We start from the raw sequence: 19126 nt of genomic DNA, 5'->3' as shown, positions 1-19126 counted from the left end.
GTTTACTGGCTAGAATGTAAGATCAGGATCCAGAATCGAGTTCTCTACCTACTCTTATTTATATCTGTCTATGGTCTTGGCAGGCAGCACACTTTCTGCACTGCCACAACACAGCCCTATTTTGAGTGTCATCTTTCTCAGTATAGCATCTTAAGAGGAAGACGTTATGCCTCCTGAAGCTCTTGGACCTTGTCCCAGTCAGTTACAGAAGCTGTTGCACTGCAGTACTAACTGATGTTCCCCTGAAAAGCCTGATTAGAATCAAACAGGTTCCTCTGCTTCAGCCCAACTGACCTGTCTTCCAGCCACAGCATACTAGGTCCCAGCACCGATACTGCTCAGGACTCAAAATGACAAGGCTTTGGGGCTAACAGCTTTCTAGCCAGGACCAGGTACTAGGATACTCCTCCAGTCATACAGCAGTGCTCTTATTTATACTGAGGTTTTTTTAAATGTGGCAGGAGGATTAAAAGAAACTCCCTTTAACAACACTGCTTTCATCCCATTTATGCTCCTATAGTTTATAGTTATTTGCCGCTTTCATACACCGTTCCAGTCTTGAAAAAACAAGGGCCTTCCTTCGATTTGTTCAGACATACCTGTCTTCTTTGTTGACTTGGGAGTAGTATGACCTCTGCCTAATTGCTGAATAGAAGGAGAAAGCTTCATTGAGATAGCTGGTTTCTGAAGTGCGCAAGCTGCAGAGGAAGAATCAGATTAGCTCACCGCTTCAGATGGAAATCCGTGCCAAACCCTCCCTTCCTGCCCCCTCAACCATCTTGTGCATCAATGGCAAAACTCCCTCCTCAAGTAAAATCGTATGAAAGCCAGACTCGCATTTTTTGTGCCTGCTGGGAAGACAGATTTCAGATCTTTTCAGATCTGCCCATCTTGTACCCATATGTACAGGTGACAGGTTAACTGAAAAGTTTAAAGGAACATTAAGCTCCCAAACTTGTAAATCACACTTTTGCCCAAGAGTCAAATGCAGCATGCATGGAAGACTTAGAGACACTTTTGAGGTAGAACACAAGTCCTTAGGCAGTATCAGCTAGCGATGTGGTATCTGGCTCACAGGTGCCTCTCTCTGCAGCACCCCCATGCAGTCCCAAGGGCCTTCTCATTCAGAAACAGGCACGGTGACTCTACTGGTACATTGATTTCTCCTGACTGAGTATCCAGGCGTTTGGCATGGAGCTGCCACTAACTGAGTTCCCCTACTGAATCCTCTTCTGTGCTTACTTACTAATAATGGTAATAGAGCTGCCCAATCTTGGAAGCAATTTCCCCAATTTGCCACCGCTTCAACCCATACCGATTGTCCAATACTTGTCTATTTCGCAAGAGAGAAAAGAAAGATTAAAAGGCATTCCAGAATTTCTCAGAACATCACACCAGACAAGACAAAGAGCCACTGTAGGGCCAAATCCAGCTTTCATTACTGGTGTGGCATTCCCAGCAGCAGCCCCTCACAGAGCGACCAGCACTGCATACACACACCGGAACAAGGACCGTCTACCTCACACAAACTGGTGAGAGCTAGACACGAGTATGTTGCACAACATACACACCACAAAAGGTCACAACTTGCCAGGAGAACACTCAGACTATGCAGCCCATGTAAGGTGTGAAAGATCAGAGCCCACGCTGCAGCAAGACGCTTCACACCGTTCCAGATGGGTTCTGCACTGCAGAAGCCATCATCCCAGCTTCTCCTCGCTAATATATTAAAGCAACATGCGTTCAAGTAGAGCAAAAGGTTTTGTTAAAAAAAGTCACACTGCAAACTCTGCAACATTTTAATCCATTAGAGCGTGAGCACTACAGGAAGTGACTGTTCCCTCCGTTCATGCTTGAATAACACAGTGAAATCTCAATCTTAACTGGGGGCCCTAGGCATACCAGAGATTAAAGTTGCACTTAAATCCACAGAACACATCTGCCTACACCATTCCCTTACCGATGTTGCTGTTGAAACTTCCAGAGTTTGGTGTAAACGTCAAATGTTCGCCCAAAATAGGATTGCCACTGCTTTTGCCCATACTGAGGTAAATCCCTGCAACAGACAAGTGACAAATCCAGAGTTAGGGAGTAGATTCCAGTCAGCCCGGCGTGACAGCAGCATATTTCTGTCAATGTCAGAATAACTTGGTTCAGAATTGACTTGAAATGCTTTACACCTCTGCCTGCACCCAGAACTACAAGAACTATGATTCTTGTAGTTTCTCAAAACCTGTTGTTACTAGAATCTGCAAGGAAATCCTGCTTAGCTTGTAGGAAGTACATATATCAAGATCTGACCTTAGTACACGCCACAAGCCAGACAGCCTATTAATTTAACATAGATACAAGAAAAGACTGCATATGCATATGAGAAAGAAGCACGTATTGGAAGGAGGAAGAAATTCTTCAGTGCTGTCTCCTCGTTATTGCTTCCCACTTTCAGATGAACTCTCTATCACTTTTCAAATGCAAAAGGATTGAAGTTACCACTGTTACTAAAGGTCCTGTGCATTTTGCAAATGTTCCAAGTGACTGCCTACATTTAATCACTGTTTGGGGACACAGCAAGCCAAGGTCTCAAACCACCTGAGCCCTGCAGGTTCCATACAAAAAAGGATGACGCTATGACATCAAACTGAAAGTGTGCAGCTTAACCACAAGGTTTTGAAGTAAAACTTTTCCTTCCTAAAACAAGACAATAACTCGGCCTTCAAATGCAAGAACTTATTCAAGGAACAGCAGAATTATTCTAGTTATTCTAGTGTCTACTGCCAGTCAATATGCACAGCCCTTAATGTCCTACCCCAGAGCACTCGTCCAGCTGCAGACCAACAGACCCCTTACGAAAGGCTGACTCTCCCTCCCCAAGATTCAGCAAGATGGGTCCTGTCCAGCAGCTGCCACCAGTTACACAGGTGGACATTCACTTTTAAGTTAGTTATGAAACATATGGTAAATTTACAGTGTATTTATAAGGTATTTATCATGAACATATGACACTGTGTAGACATGAGCCGGTTCTCTCCCGATGTGCCCCGGACTCACGAATGGCTGCTCCAACATGCAGAACAGCAGCAGACGGAAGCAGCGCTCTCCCTGAGTGAATTAACAGGAGTCAAGTGATTGGATACGTGCAGAAACATTGGTATTTATGGACAAACACAGTCTAAAGGGCAAAGAAGAATCAATGCTCTCTAACCCCTGTGAACATGCCTTTATCAAGGTCCTCAATATCAACAGGTTCTCATCAGCATCAGAACAGGTCTATAAATAATCACTCCAAATAGGAAACGACTGTGTTCCTACACGTATTTTTCAACAGGTGATTGAAAACATCTTACTGTCTTGCTAAAAGAGAAGTAATTTTAGGGTTCTATGCACAGCAAACTAAATTGGACTCTTAAAATATCACAGTAAAAAAACCCAACCTACTCAAGAGCAAGCAGAATAATCTAATGGAAATTAGTTCATTTAGACTCATTTAGACTGATAATACTTCTTGCTACTCATTAAGGAAGTAATCTTTTTTTAAATGGATGAGGCTGTTCCTTGTGTTTCAGAAACAGACCCTACAACATCATACATAAATTAGCTGTCCAAATGTCACCAGGGCCAGCAAGCCGATGGATGCTCACGGCTCACGCTCGCTGGGTCAGGTTACCTCGTCGCCACAACATGTGTCACCCTCTAACTCAGTTAGTGAGACATCAGAACCTGAGACCTTCTGTTTTTTTCATGGCAGTCTCCAGTGCTACACGGCGAGTTAGTCAACCCAGTTCAGTTCTGCTTTCATACCTCCACTCGATTTCCACGCTGTGATCTATTTCCCTCCGCCTCCACCCCACAACTATGATACAGTCCCAAGGATTTTACCTTTAAAGGTTTGGGCTCTCAATCCTACCAGAAATCCGTCACCTGGGAGTTACTTGGCTCTTGGAGCAAATGCAACAGAGAAGACCAAAAACCCTCAGTCTCACTGAGCACACGTTGCCTACAAATCTATACTGAAGCAGATTCAAAGGAGGCATCCAATTCTACAAGCGGAAGAGCTTTTGCAAGACAGCATAATCTTTCATTTGATTCAAGAATGATTTCTTCAGGGAATGCTCTCTCAAATCACTGTGCTGGTTTACGTACCACCCAACACCTCAGTTTTCAGCATACGGGCACGAGAAGCAGCATATTCCACTTCCAAGCCTTGGAGGTCAAGACTGAGGGAAACACCACCTTTTGGAAACCATGCCATGTCCTCTGGAGGAGTAAGACAGGCAAAGCAGTACACTACGATTTTCATACTGGCGCACTTCTGCTAACTGTAACTGCTTTAACAGCACCCTAGGTAGAAAAGGAAATTAAAATTCCTTTGCTCATCAGCCAACTGTACTTCCCACACAGCTTGAAGGGACCTAGCTTCGTTACTACATGTAAAATGAATCCGTTATCAGCTACGACTCTTACCAGCCCAGAAAACCATTCCAGTACTTGCTGCTGCTATTCTGTGAAGATGACAAGGATCTGGGCAGGCTTTCACCAAAAAAAAACAACCCAAAAGCAAACCAAAAAAAACCCACAACAAAAAATCCCCTCAAACTTGCAACTCGATGCTTAACATCTCGGAACATACCTTGGTGTAGCGAGAGGTAAACAGGAGTATGTGCTTCAGGGCACCAACATCTTCATCAAATACAGCCCAATACAAACACTTGCAAATCCAAAGCATTTACTGCAACGAATGATTCACTGCTTTCTATTGTTGTAATAGATGTAAACTGTCCACATACATGCCTAAGACATATGGCAAGCTTTGATATAGCAAGAGGTAGTGTTAAATTTAATTAGTACATCCACAAGTTTCAAGGTTAAAAAAAAAAGAAAATAAAAAGTGAATACAAATATAAAACAACATTAAAACTGATAATTTAAAAAAAAAAAAAAAAAAAAAAAAATCAGGGTTCCCTGGCACTAACTTAAAGAATGACTGAATTAGCACAGAACCCTACCAGCAGCAAATGAGGCTTTCCAGGCCAAGCTGCTGAGGACATTTGAGCAAGGTCTGACATAAGGAAACAAGAACACACACCACCTTCTCTCAATCACAGAGAAGTAGGTAGGGGCACAAATTAAGAAATGAGCAGGTAACTGTGTGCTGGTCATGCTTATGCACATACCCCTCGTCTGTAAGCTCATATGCTCTTGATTCCTCCCCTGCCATCTTCCCCCTGGCACCTCCGTCACCCCCTCGGCTCCGTCCCTTCGCCTGTAGGAGCCGAAGCATCCCTACGAACCCTAGCTCAGCTCACCGCCCCGCGGTAGCTCTGAGGGTAGGAAACCCAGTGGCGTTTCCCAAAGCCCCCGTTAGCGCAGCGCACACGCGTTCGGCCGTTGTCCTCAGTCCCTGCTGGGTGTCCGCACGCGTACGTCTCGGGCGGCGCGCTCGCCTAATTGCAGCTGGCATAGCTGCACAATGCCACGCGATTCCTCGGCTCCCCAGGGAACAGGAAAGATCTCCATGGAAACAGACAGTAGCACTTGTTCTTTTGATAGTATTCTGACACGGCTGTAATAAAACTTCATTTATGACAATACATTACCGTGGTTTCACCACCGATTTTTGCAGACAAGAGCTGCCATGGCTGCCATCCATTTACTGTTCTGTGTTCTGAACACCATGCATGTTGCTCCCACGTATCAAGAAATTTTGCTGTGAGAAAACGGTTGCATAAGCAGACATTTAGTGCTGTTTTGGGTTGGTTTTTATTTTTAATCAGATCAGAGAATCTGCATTATTTGATGAGAAATAGCCCAAAAGAATACTAAAGGCTCAGTTGGTTGCAGAGTGGATTATTAATGCAGCTCCTCCCACTGAAGAAAACAGGGAATATATGATCCAGAAGCAATTACACACCCAACTTGAGAGCAAAAGACCTACGTTATAGCAAGACATTTTGCTACTTCCAGATCGACAGAAGGACATTAGAGCAATACGGAGAGAAAAAGGCAACAGCCTCAATCTCCTCCAGGGTGTGCCTGGCTGAGGGTGGTGGGTGCAGCACAGGCAGTGGTAGGGGCCCTCCCTCAGGCTGTTACTGATCATGACCAGCCTTACAGGAGGGAGGAAGTAGCAGCAAGAAGGAATCCAGGTGCAGAGGGGGGAATGGAGATGCTTTGATTTAGGACAGTTCTATCCAGACAGAGATGACAGCTACACGCTTCGTTACAACAGCCTCCAACAAGTGGAAAACTGTTTCCAATTTCTTGGCTTTTAAAACATTCTTAACTGGACATGAAGACACAAACTCAGATGTTCTAAAAGGATGGGTTTCTCACCCTGGGCACAGAAGACTGCTTCTCTTGCTCCACTAGAGTGGCTGGTGGATAAACTCCACAGACAGTCCAGAATTTTATCCAAGTCTTGCTGTATAGTCTCAGCAAAGAGCAGCACTACTTTGTGCTCATAATTAATTTTCTGTCAGTAGCTCATTTCAGCCATGCTGTTGGCAGAAGCCAGATAACACTGGCTGAGCACCAATTAAAGGTGCTGAGGTTTGTCTGGCCAGCGCCGCGCGGAAGGTGTGACACAGGGACAACTTCCAGGGACTTAAAGATGTTGAGAAAGTCCTAGAGACTCAGCAGTATACTTGACAAAGGAAGGTTACAACAACTGTAAGTTTAACATTCAGAGCTCTAAAAACACCTGTGGTTTTGACAGGTGATAAAAAAGACAATTTCCTTTCATGTTCATAGACTTGTAGTAATTACAGGCTCCTGTTCACAGAACCTAAGCAGCAGTGGGGTAACGGCATTGTGGTGTAGCTTCCCCATCACCTCTCACAACCCACAAAGACAGCAAGCACACCAGTAGCACTCACAGTAACTTGCCTCACTGGTGTGAGAAGCCAGTCCCTTCCCAGTACCAGACAGGGTACGGCCTGCAGCATTACCTGAAGCTAACAGGGTCCTGTTGTTTCTAAATCAGCAGCGTGGAACAAAACTAAGAGGTTCAACTTACATCTGACTAGAAGTCTACAAAAGAAATGGTTAAACACCATCACCCCTTTCCATGAAAGGACAGCACGATCCTTGCAGCCTGCACAATGAGCAACAAGACCGTATAACGTGGGAAAGTATGATATATGTGGAAAGTCTTTTCATTTCTTAAAGTGTCAAGTTTCTCTGTGATACTGAACACATGTAAGCACTTTTTAACATTAAAAAGAAAATAATAACTGGTGACAGTACCCCACGAAACACTGCTTCCTAACATGCTCCCTCTTTACAGCCTTCTTCCAAGAAAAAAAGCAAGTGGGAGTGGGTAAAGGAGAGAAGAGAGCAGTTGGAACATAATTAATAGTTGTTTCTAACTTATAGCAGCTCAGGGTGTTCAAAAAGGGAGTAGAGACACTAGAAAGACAATCTCCCCTCTAAGTTAGTCTAGCAGGCATGGCCACAAAAGGATGGTATCGCTGGTAGTGCGAGCACGAAGTATACTTTGGAGCAGCAACCTTGGCAGAGCATCATATGTTTTCCTCAAATGCTTTATTTGGCATCTGTATGGGGAAGAGAGGAAGGAAATGCTACTGAAACAAAGACGTGGCAGGCTGAGCCCTTGCATTTTTGGCAGCAGCAACAGCTAAGCAGCTGCCAACACAGCTATAGGCTCAGTTCCCTGTAGCTGAAGTGCCCAAAGGAGGTTTCAGGAAGGAAATCATTGCTCTCCTCTCCCTCCCCCATCACTTCTTTTCCATAAAACATGGTAGATACAAGAGAATGGCATAAAACACAGCAGCAAAGGCCATCATCATCTTCAAAACAGAAGGAGGCAGGCATGCATCAAATGCATTTATTATGCTAGAAGGAAAAGCAAGCAACTGGACTAAAAATTAGGGTACTTGCCAAGTCATTTCCAGGTCAACTACCCAGAAGAGAACAAGCACTAACAGAGGAGATACCTGAAAATCATAATGGTGCTTTATCCAGTCCTTATGCCCATAGGAATCACAGCCCTTATGAATGGTGGTCAAATTCGGTGCAAGAAGCAACTACACTACTGTGTCAAGTTACAGTAAGGCCAGATGTCGGCTCCCGCTCCGGTACGTTCTTATTTTCACACAGCAGAGCCAGCTGCTGAAGCCCACCTCTCTGTTTTTATTGCCCAAATTTCATCCAAAGGTATTTTCCATTTTCTTTTCATCTGGCTGGAGAAGAAGGTTGACTTTTTGGCAAAGTACCACGGATATACACAGAAACTGCATCTCTCATCTGGAAATCGGATACAGGTACTAACTCCCTCCACGCCCAAAGGAAAAGACAGAATCGCTGCAGGTACTCTGCCATCTCTGTGATCTGAACTTGAGCAGCAAGTGAACTGTATTAATTCGTACTCTTCAGTGACTCAGTCCAAAATTTCAAGCAAGCTCCATCAGAAAGCCAGTGTAATGGCATATATGCTCCTGAAAATCCTGGCCTCAAGATCTCAGTCCTTTTGCTTTAGACTCTGTTTCATGGGGTGTCGAATGCAATCACCCAGAACGCCTTGTCTCTACTGCCCATTTACTGTTCAGATTTTGGAGCACAAACTGTTTGTTTTGGATTTGGTAATCAACTTCCAAAGCACATGAAAGGATTATCGATAGCAGGGGGTGGGGGGGAGGAATTAAAAACATCTTTGCTAACCATCTGTGTTTGAATAACAGCAAGCTATATGGGCCCAAACATACAGTATTACTCAGAGACCAGTAAAAGACTGAACTGCCAACATGAGCTAAAAATCATGTTGCTTAAGAGACTCTACAGCAAAGCTTAGAAATAAACCAACTCTTAAATACGTAATCTTTAACTCAGCCTATATTGACATCAACAGGATGCCTATATCACTGTCCAAACATGAACTATTTTCCTTGAACTCCCCTTACTCTTATTCCCCTTCTTATTGGTGCTGACAAAACAGTTAAGATTTTCTAGATATCATGGCAGATACTTTGTAGATAAATGCAGATTTTACCTTTCTCCACAGTTCAGATTAAGCATTTGTTTCACCAGACACATACAGGCTACAGCTTGGATGTTCCCGTTTATCTTCCTACATTTCTTCCCCCAAAAATATTCCCTCCCCGCACTTCCCTCCAATCTAGGCCAATCCTTCTCATCCCTTTTCATTTTGGTACAGAGACTGTGGGGGTTTGGACTTGTATGCTGCTGACTGTACATAGCCACACCTAGTCCTTCATTGTGTACTTCATACATTCTATCAATTTCACAGAATTTCCAACTTCTATTTTACTGTTAACTGACACGACCTAGACATTCAGCTCACCCTTCTCACATTCCCCTCCCTACTGTCTCAGAAGAAAGGTGTGAACCTCTGCTCCTACAGACATTCTTACGTACACGGTCCAAAACGACCCATACATGGGTACATGTTGTTCTCTCCTGAACAAACTTACTGGGTTTGAGTTCGAAATGTTCGTTACACAACTGACTTCAGCATCACTGAAGTGCACGTTCCAATGCTTTTCTGAAGGGATACTGTCAAAAATGCACTAACCTTAAGCCATTGAATAGCTGTTTAGATTTATCCAATAAGTAGCAAAAGTCTGTCACTGTTTTCCTCTCTGCTTGAGGAATATCATCTTCAGCTCCTCCTGATGACATGATTTCTTTTAGGGCAAACACAGTCCTGTGAAGAAGAAAATAGTCATATTACTCAAAAATTGAGGGCTACTCTTTAACTCATCCAGATTAGACGCACGTACGGTTCCATGGGGATGGTAACAAAGAGCATGCAATTCTCCCACAGGTTACTCTTCTCACGACTCATTAAAAATAACAGCTGAGAATCAAAGCACGGGACTAATTATCACACAATGCACTAGATAACAGAGCAAAATTAAAAATAAAAGTGGTACAAGAGCCATAAAATAAAATAACTCCGAGGACTGTATTCACAAACACAAAACTGCCAACAAAAGGACGGCAACACAAACAGTACTTGGGTTTCATACCTGGACAAAGAAATCCTCTCTAAATTTGCCTTTCTGCAGAGGTGTTTATCCTGCAGCCGTATTTAAAGAGACCAGCCTCAGTTCTGTTCACACTTCTTTTTCTTCTATAACTGCTGAAAACTGTAGCTCACTAGTTCCTATTGCTAAAACATAGCAATTTCAGACAGAATGCTAAAAAATATTCTGCTTCCTCTCTACTCCCTTATGACTGTTTAATTCCATGGCTTGCACTGCCCACAATTATACCTGCAGATCTATTTTTACTGTTCATATGAGCAAAATGTCATACTGCACAGTAATCACCTGAACAAAACCCTAAGATATAATGTAGATAATCCTAGTATTGAGTAAGTAAGGGAATAGAAAAGCCTATAAAGGCAGAGTGGCTTTTAAAATCTTATTTGAAACATACATAGAGATATAAAATTATCCTTTTCAGGTTCCAAAGGTGAGCTACAGATTTCCCAGCAGCAGCAACAAAACATGCTCCTCTGAAAATGGCTGCCAGGTCTTTAGCTCTTCTGTGCTCTCTAAGAATTTTAGTGCAAGATAAACACACCTCTAACTGGGCAAATGCAGAGCTTTTACTTTCAGCAACTTCTCTACCGGTTCTGGTAAGCAGTTTTGTTAAGCAACAAGCTTCCATTTGTGCAGAAGCTTTGTTTGGATGCTATTTGCACAAATAATTACCTGCAAGTCCCAATTCCAGTCAGGAAATGGCAAAGCTAACTCCTTACAGTCATTGGAAAGTACCCAGGAGCATCTTTCATCAATTGTCACGAGACACCTTCACAATAACCCAATCGACTTTAGAAATACTTCCCTGAACAAACACTTTGTGCCTACCAAATGTGGAAGAAATTGGAAGTTCCCCCTCAGCTTTCAGGGATAAGTTAGAGAGCGTGCCCTGCCAACCAAGCAGTTTCGTGATTTCCCAGTTTAGACGAGGTGCAGTGCACATTTACTCGCAACACACATTTACTCGTCTTTCCACGCCCACGTGACAGCGCACTAGAGCACTAGTGCAATGACACGGGGCGCGCTGCACAAACCGCCTGTTGAAGAGTTCCAGAAAAAGGTAGGAAGTCTCTGTACCGTCAGGCAACTGCAACATGGGTGCCAGACAGCATAAGGGAGTTCAAAACATACCAACCAGATGTCAGAAGCCGCTGGGTGAGCCTAGCAAGCAGGACACGAATACTGTGAAGCGCCAGCCTGTGTCTGAAATCTCTGAACGTTTACATTCACACAGCGCGAAACAAACAACACCGAGTACTTAAAGCACCAACGTATGAAATCGAAGTGAACAGCGAGAGCTGAAAACCAGATGTCAGAAGTAGCCAGGAGGCGACTCAGGAATTTCAGGCAGAGGGACAATACCCCAGGTCCTGTGTGCTCCGCAGCAAGGGTGACCTAAATCCTGCGGCGAGGTCCCTGGGCTCTGCAGCACTCCACCGTGGTAGACCAGGAACTCTAGAGCAGCTTCAGATACATTTTCAAAAATTGAGTAGCTTGCTTAAATGACAAAGGATGTTTCACACAGCCTGTATATCATTCCTCTAATTCAATTGTAAAGTCAATTTGATTTTATGCTACCCTTGAGTGATACCACCCCACTGCCCCACCCGCTGCTAACCCTGGCCAACTGAATCTGTGTCAGCCCTGGCGCGGGCAAGTCAAACCAGCCGCAGTTCTCACATCGAGGGAGTCCACTAGACCCACAGCAAACAGGGCCATTTATGCAATCAGTGGAAGATATGCTGGAAAATTCACTGCCTGCTGATCTGAAAGGTATCGGAAAGCAGGAAAAATACTTGCTGCAGAGAAAGGAGAAAAAAACCTGTTTCAGGTTATAGCCAATTAAGCCGTATTTTGAAAGCCTACTCCAAGCCCAGCCAGTTTCTAAATATTTAGCACAATACTAGTTTGTGGAAAGTGGGAAGAACTGAGAAAAGAAAAGAAAAAAAGAAAAAAAAAAAAAAGAGAGAGATTCCCAAACTGAAAACAAAATACTGGAGAATATTCTGTGTGGTCAGCCTCCTGATATGGCTGTTGGCAGGTGGGTTTGGACCTATTACTGAAGCAGAGGGCAAAAGCACCTTTTTTGCTCATGAAAAGAAACTGCCAAAAGCAGAGGGAACAGCCTGCCTTCTTGTCAGAGACTGCTGATGAAGGAACCTAGGAAACAAACACATGTAAGCACATTCTGACATCGCACAGAGATCTGAAGATTAGTATACCCTGGAGATGCTCCACTAGGACATTCAGGTTTTCCTTTATTCACAGATTCAGAAATGAAAAAAATGATTGTTGCAATCAAGCCACACAGATGGTATTAAGGCAACCAGTAGCCTGAGTTTAGGCTAAAATGTGCTATTATGTAGCCAGGGTGAGGAGTAAGAGGCAGAGACTTAGATGAAGCAGCATACAAAAGGAGCACACTTACTAGAATCATCAGGGATTTACTCTTTGAAGGAGAGGAAATGAAGTTTCAGTAACTCAAACTTATCTCCAGAAAAAAGCCCCTACTGGTAAAACAGACTGTTCCACCCAGAAGATGTGAAACTACAGTACTGCAAAATTACATCTTCACTCTACAACTGAGTAAGCTGAGACCTTAAAAGCCACATACACCAACATGTGCCTACACACATGAACACTTTGGCTTGTATTGCTTTACAGACCAAACTATCAATAAATGCCTGATCAAGTTCCATTTTACAGTGAAATTGCCACAAGCACAAAAAGCAGAGACCTAAAAAAATAAAATAAAATTTTAAAAGTGAAGCACCAGAAACACAAATATGAAAGGGACAGGAGAACAAAAAATTCATTAGAATACAGAGATAGATGATTAGTTCGGGGAGAAGACAACAAAACCCTGTATCCTCTAAAATGAGGACTACTTACAAAAAGTTCAGCTTCATTTGCAAGAAGCAACTTTGTTTTGTATGCATAGAGGGCCTCCCTGCCAGGCAACGTCTTACTACAACAATAAAAGACTTCCACTATAACTGTATGTCACATGAACTTAGCAAAGACAATAAAAACTAGATTGTGTTGAAAAACGTAACAGTTCCACTGCATATTATTACCCCTACATTTTATATTATTTAAGCAGTGATGACCATCACAAACATGGGATGCTCTCGGTGTTCCAGGGAAGGCTATCACTGTAAGGCACGACTACCGAACGTGACCAAAACAGTGATTTAAAACAGAGAGGTACTTATTATTGTTAAGGTACTGCAGCTCAAACTTCTTGTGTGTATGTGTGACGGCAAAATTTTCACAGACCTTCTGCTAAGACTTCCACATTTGTTCATGATTTTAATTTCCATTAAAACCAATACTCAGGAATAGGATGTTGATACAAAAAAGACTGAAATACAGCTAAGAGTAGTAAACTACAAAAAAATTCATTACCATAGTTGCTGCCGTGAAAACATCCCTACCATTCAGCATTCCAAATACATCTTCTACCTGGTTCTAATCTGGACCACCATATGTATTTCAAACGGCACAGAAGAAAGACTTGCATGTTAGACCTGGCGTAAAACACTCACGGCATACTTTGGTCAGCATGCTTTCAATTTACGTTTCGTTAAACGTTAAAATTCACGTTTAATGCTTATTCTAAACAGGGCTTTGAACAGCACTCTCTGAGGAGCTCTAAAAACTCTGCCCTGTATCACGGTCTGTAAAAATTGTACCTGCTGGCTTTTCAGACGTGCTTGGCCTAACTTCATTGTTTGTTAAACACGTTGATGGTATTGCTCTCACTCAACCTGAAGCACCTAAACTTACAGTAAGACAGATGCAAAAATTTACCTCATTTTCTACGGACACTCTTAGAGGGAGGGGGTGACCAGAAGACACTTGAGCTGAGACATCAGAATGAACGGAGAATGTTCTGGGTGCTCACGAAAAGCTATTCCATTAATACATAATAAATTAAACACAGAAGCCTCGATGTGCCCTCTTTGTTTCTGCGTTATTATAACAAAACAGCTAAATCACAGCTAGAAGCAGAATGAAAGGAAACCTTAGTTACCCACACACAATGAGGAAACTGTCTGTGTTCTTAATGACCTGAAGATGCAAGCACACTTGCCCGTGGGATAGAACAGATGCGAGAGCCCAACACCTCTGGGATGACAGAGGGAGTACGCTCCAAACAATCAACCTTGGAGAGTGACAAGGGATAAGGTCAAGTTTCACCCTCTTGCAAGATAATTAAAGGCACGTTCTGGCTCTGCCACATACTGCACTCAGAACACAGGAGGACTTCTAAACTATCCAGTGTATTTACACGTGTACACAGTATAGTGGAAAGTCCTATTGAAAATCCTTAAAGGTTACACTTCAAAAAGTAAGCGTGAGTCCTACTTAGAATGGACTTGTCTCTTACTCACTACATGTCAGAATCAGCTGCATGATGATCATAAAACACCACCATACAGAAAATACATTATAAAAAGATTCAGACTTAATCACATCATGGGCAAACAGATTCTCCCTTCTAGGAGAACATAATCAGGAAAAGAAATAAGGGGTTCAACCAAGAGAGAAATAAAAGCAGTGAAGAATTAAGTGGAGTAGTAATAAGCATGACAGTTTCCCTCTGTGAGATATCTTTAGAAAAGCTGCCAGAAGGTAGTTCTTCTACAGATCTCAAGGCAGCATTTTTCGTTACAGACATGAGGCAGGCGCTGCTGCAATTCAAACCCTGGTTTCACTCAGCTGCAGCACATGCCTAAATATGAAGGAATGATGGGAAGGGAAGATGGAAAGAAAAAGGACAACAGGAGCCGTTAAATGATAGGTGAAGCTGGCTTTTCCAGCCGAGAGAGAAGGAAAATAAAATTAGTTGTCTCGTGCATTGGGTTTGGCTTATCATGCTCCGGAGGGGGTGGTAATTGGTGCTGTACAAAGAAAGGACTACTATCACGAGCAGCTCGGGCAAGGAGGAGGTCTTCCCTGCGCTAGAGACTGCGTTGTAACGCAGCAGCATCACAGACAGAATTATTATTAGAATCAGCAAGTGGGCACAGCAACGGGAGGAATATAGCTACTGACATCGCCCTTTCCTCAGGGACTGCTAGGCTCCAAATGAAAAATATAAATAAAATGCAACCAGTAGTACATCCACAATGTGGCCCTCTCCTTCTCTTTGATACTAGAAGTAACCCCACAGATCCGTGCTCCTCTTCTACAGACAGTTCTCCCACTTTGGACAGCCCAGCTCTACCAGAAGTATCACCTACTCAATTTTTTGTTCTTGTGTTTGATGCTTTTTGCTTTCTTTCACACAAAAGAAACTGTTGGGCTGTTTTGCACAACAATTATTCTTTTTTCTTAAGTAGCACACGTTAAAAATAACGATCTCCAGAGCCTGCAATAGGAGACACTGAAACACGAGTTTAAAAGACTGTTAAAAGGAGTCAGAAAATGGTGACTTCCAGCAGAACTTATTCTCTCAAAGATTTTGCCAACTCCTCAGGCCATACAAGGCAGAAAAATTGTGCTAGCCAAGCACTGCACGTCGTGTGCCAGGTTCTTTCCCACACACTGGCAGAACACACAATTCCAGGTTTGCTCAGCACAATACATTAATAGATTTTACACATCCAGCCCACTGCAGCACCCAGGGCAGAAGAGCTTACAGGCAGCCCAGAGGATGGCAAGACTATGCAAAGCCCTGGAGCTGGAGGGCAGCAGGAGGAAGGGTGAAGTTTCACGATGCTAGCCAGTATTTTTAAAGTTATGTGTCACTTAACACCACACACGTTTCCACTTCCCTGTGGTTTGCTGTCTTTCGGCTAAGGTTTTCCAGGCTCAGCTGGAAGGGAAAAAGCGTGCTGAAGCCAACGGTACGCTCTCCCCCCTGGCCCTGTACCGGGGCTCAGGCCTGTCAAGCGAGACACGCTTTGTGAAAGAACACTCTGGTCCAAGGAAATCAAGCTGACAAAGAAAGGCAAGCACAGATATGTTAAATAACTGAATTACGTACGCATCTCCTTAGCCAGATTTCATTCTTAGCCAGGATCACCGCAACCTGCCAGTCAGCTGCCTGGTAGAAGAGGGTGTCGTAACGTCACACCCGACACGTACAGGCAAATACAACCTCACTCCAGAGACAATTCAGTGACACTGTAACCGTCGGCATGCTGTACAGGCGGAAGGGAGGAGTGTACAAACTCGGCTGAGGCAGGGGCAGTCCCCCAGAGCTGCGCAGCAGAGTTGGCTGGACGTGGCACCTTGACCTCCTGACAGAGCACCTGCACAACTGACCTGTCTTTTTTAAGCCATCGCTTCTGCTCAGTTGTGGAAATCTTGAGCATCTCCTGCCTTCCAAGCAACCTGGACAGCCTCATCACGTGAGTATTTAGAGGATAAAAACCGTGAGTACCTATTAGCAGTGCTTTATCTACTCCACCTAAATGGTCAATTGAAAGAACAGCTCTCTTCTCACTAGAACATCAGCATTAGACTTAAAACTTTCATCTTGTACTACTAGAGGCACACAATCTCATTACAAAGACTTCAGTGGCACATTTGTTCCATCTAGTATTTTACCAAGGAAATCAGAGTCCGTGCAACTGAACACAAGCAGTACGGAGTACAGACACTTCACGTATATGATATACAACCTGTCTTTCTTAGGTCAAAACCAGAAGAATTTGGTCTTAAATTTTTAGACATTTATACTTTAAACTATCACTTCCAGAAAAAATTATATGATGTCGTAAGCGCATCTTTCAGCGGCAACTCTTCCACAAATCAGCACACGTCACTCGTGTCGTTTAACAGGTGACCTCACACGCCTTACAAATCCTGATCTCCATGGCATTCCAGCCTTCCAAGGGTAAAGGCTGGATGTTAAACACTCACACTATGCACAGGAACAAATTTATTACAATGCAGGGGACTGATCAATGTGACCCAGTGAAGCTTCTTGGCTAAAATTAGAATGAGAATCTGTATTTTATTTCAGGCTCCAGCTGTTTTGATTACTGAGCCTTCAGCTCTGTCCCTTAAATAACCCATACACAACCTTCTGAACAGGACAGCAGACGCAAACCTAACAGGACAATCCAGGATGGCTGATGTTGGGGATGGGGACAGGAGGGCGAGGAAGGGCATTCCTTTTTTGGAATAAAAGCTCTTGTTGGTTTTTTTTTTGCCTACCCACCTGAAGACAGCAAACTGCAAACCAAGCAGTGAACTAGGGTGGGTTGACTATACTGATTAATCTTTAGCCTGGGAATCAGAACTTTCTGACACAGATGTAATACAGAACAGTAAACTGCCATATGAACTACAAGTCCTAAACTCCTGCTGATCTGGAGTTTCATTCCTTGCATCAAATACGACTGGCTTGGGCTTTACAGTTGAAGCTGTGATTAATATTGAAATTCTGGAGTTGAGCAGGAAGTATGTGCTTAGACAACAAACTAGTGACAAGGGTCAGCGATGGCTGCATCCTCACTCACAGCTCCATGGACAGTTTTACCATTTTAATCAGGAAATCACAGCAGAGAAATATAAACTCTGTCAAATGCTTCCCACTCCTTACTTACAGAAGCAAGTGGTAACTGAAAAGCACAGCAAACACACTTCCACATCTATCTTGTTGATACAGGAACTGCCCCACAGTAAGACATTATCAGAACTGCTCTCCACAGAAACCAATGGTGGAAAATACGTGCCAAACTATGAGGATTTTAAAGGTCTCAAACCCTCAGTCAAAGATACCAGCTCTCTTTCCACTTTTCATCCTGACACATCTCCTACAGCATTATTGCCAAAAGGGATGTGATATAAAGCCAGGTGCCCAGTTGATATCTGTTTCTTATCTGCAAATTAATAACACAGATAAAACTGAGCTCTTCATCATTCATTGCTGAAGCCTGGAACCACCGTGTCCCAAATCTCTACCAAGAAACATCCAATCTTCCCTTCGCCAAGGAAGATGTCTACCTTTGTTCTCTGTTTGCCTCTCCTTTTCTTCTCTAGACTGGCATACTCGCCTCTTGCATTTTCTTTCAAAGCTATACTGCACGTTTTGGGAAAACCATCTGTGCGTTTCCATGAGATCTGCTCAGAGTGCTAGTCCTGACAGAGCCTCAGACAACACAAGATTAATTACAGCTCAAATTCATTCCTCTTGCCAGAATACCTAATCCTCCATCGAGAGCCACCGTCCCAAAGTTCCCGAGACACTAGCTGGTTCTACTCAAGCAACACTGAAACAAAGCACAGCTCCCCCATACACATGGGCACGCACGCACTGAAAGCTTCACAGACCACTGGAGTCAGTACTTCAGAGGGAAGAGCGAGGAGCAGTTACACATCAGACCATTTCTTTATAAAATATATGGGGGGGGGAAAGGATTTCTTTATTATTCCAAGGTTTTTAGTAGAAGTTGGAACCAAACAGAGACATTTCTCATCCCCAGCCGCTGTTCACCTCAGGGCACGTCTGCACTGCAGTGGCTGCAGCTCCGCCAGACGGACCATGCTCCTTTCACAGCAGCTCGCTTGGATGCTGTGGGAGGCATCTGTGGGCAGGCTGAGCCCACACCTGGACTCCTGACAGGGTCTGTGGTCCAGGAGGAGAGCAGTGCCCAGGTCTGCTTTAAAGGACAACTAGAGCATTCCTGTACCAGCCATGCTCGCTGCTGTACAAACATGCCCACAGAATACACAATGAAAAGGACTTGGCAGAGCCCAGGCTTTGGAGGCGTTTTTTGTTTGAATGACACAATAAAAAGCCACTTAAAATGTAACTTAAGAAAGAGAAATAAGTATTTATTTTATTTAGCTGATAACACTGGTCGAATTGTGTTCTCTCTGCCTGGGTGTTTGTTCAAAGGGCACCAGGGAGAAAAGCAGGTGAACTAGGATGGTGAAAAACTTCTATTTTTGTAAACATACTACAATGTGGCTGACTGAAAAAAGCAGCCTCACTGTGCAACTGCATAGACTTTGTTTCCTAAGAAGGGGAAAGGAGAGAGAAGGGGATACATAAGAAAACGCACAAATCTCCAGATGCACGCTGCTATAGCAAGTGGAAATGACAGAGAGCAGGCACACACAATTATACAGTAATTTTATTT

General features: G+C 43.5%; 1 protein-coding gene across 1 annotated transcript in view; it reads right to left on the bottom strand.

Annotated features, from left to right (window-relative positions):
• The window catches only part of SCAI (suppressor of cancer cell invasion), a 42061-nt gene that overhangs the window by 17461 nt on the left and 5474 nt on the right, over nt 1-19126 (bottom strand). The window contains exons 3-6 of the mRNA XM_086475725.1: nt 9548-9679; nt 1961-2056; nt 1247-1333; nt 600-698 (exon numbers count right to left, since the gene is read on the bottom strand). Coding sequence (XP_086331851.1) covers nt 600-698; nt 1247-1333; nt 1961-2056; nt 9548-9679 — 414 coding nt within the window. The remainder of the gene's footprint in view (nt 1-599; nt 699-1246; nt 1334-1960; nt 2057-9547; nt 9680-19126) is intronic.

Source organism: Leptosomus discolor, chromosome 19, assembly GCF_034619465.1.
Source record: "Leptosomus discolor isolate bLepDis1 chromosome 19, bLepDis1.hap2, whole genome shotgun sequence".
Classification (NCBI taxonomy): Eukaryota; Metazoa; Chordata; class Aves; order Leptosomiformes; family Leptosomidae; genus Leptosomus; species Leptosomus discolor.
Note: the sequence above shows the minus strand (reverse complement) of the source record. Positions and strands in the feature narration are given on the sequence as shown.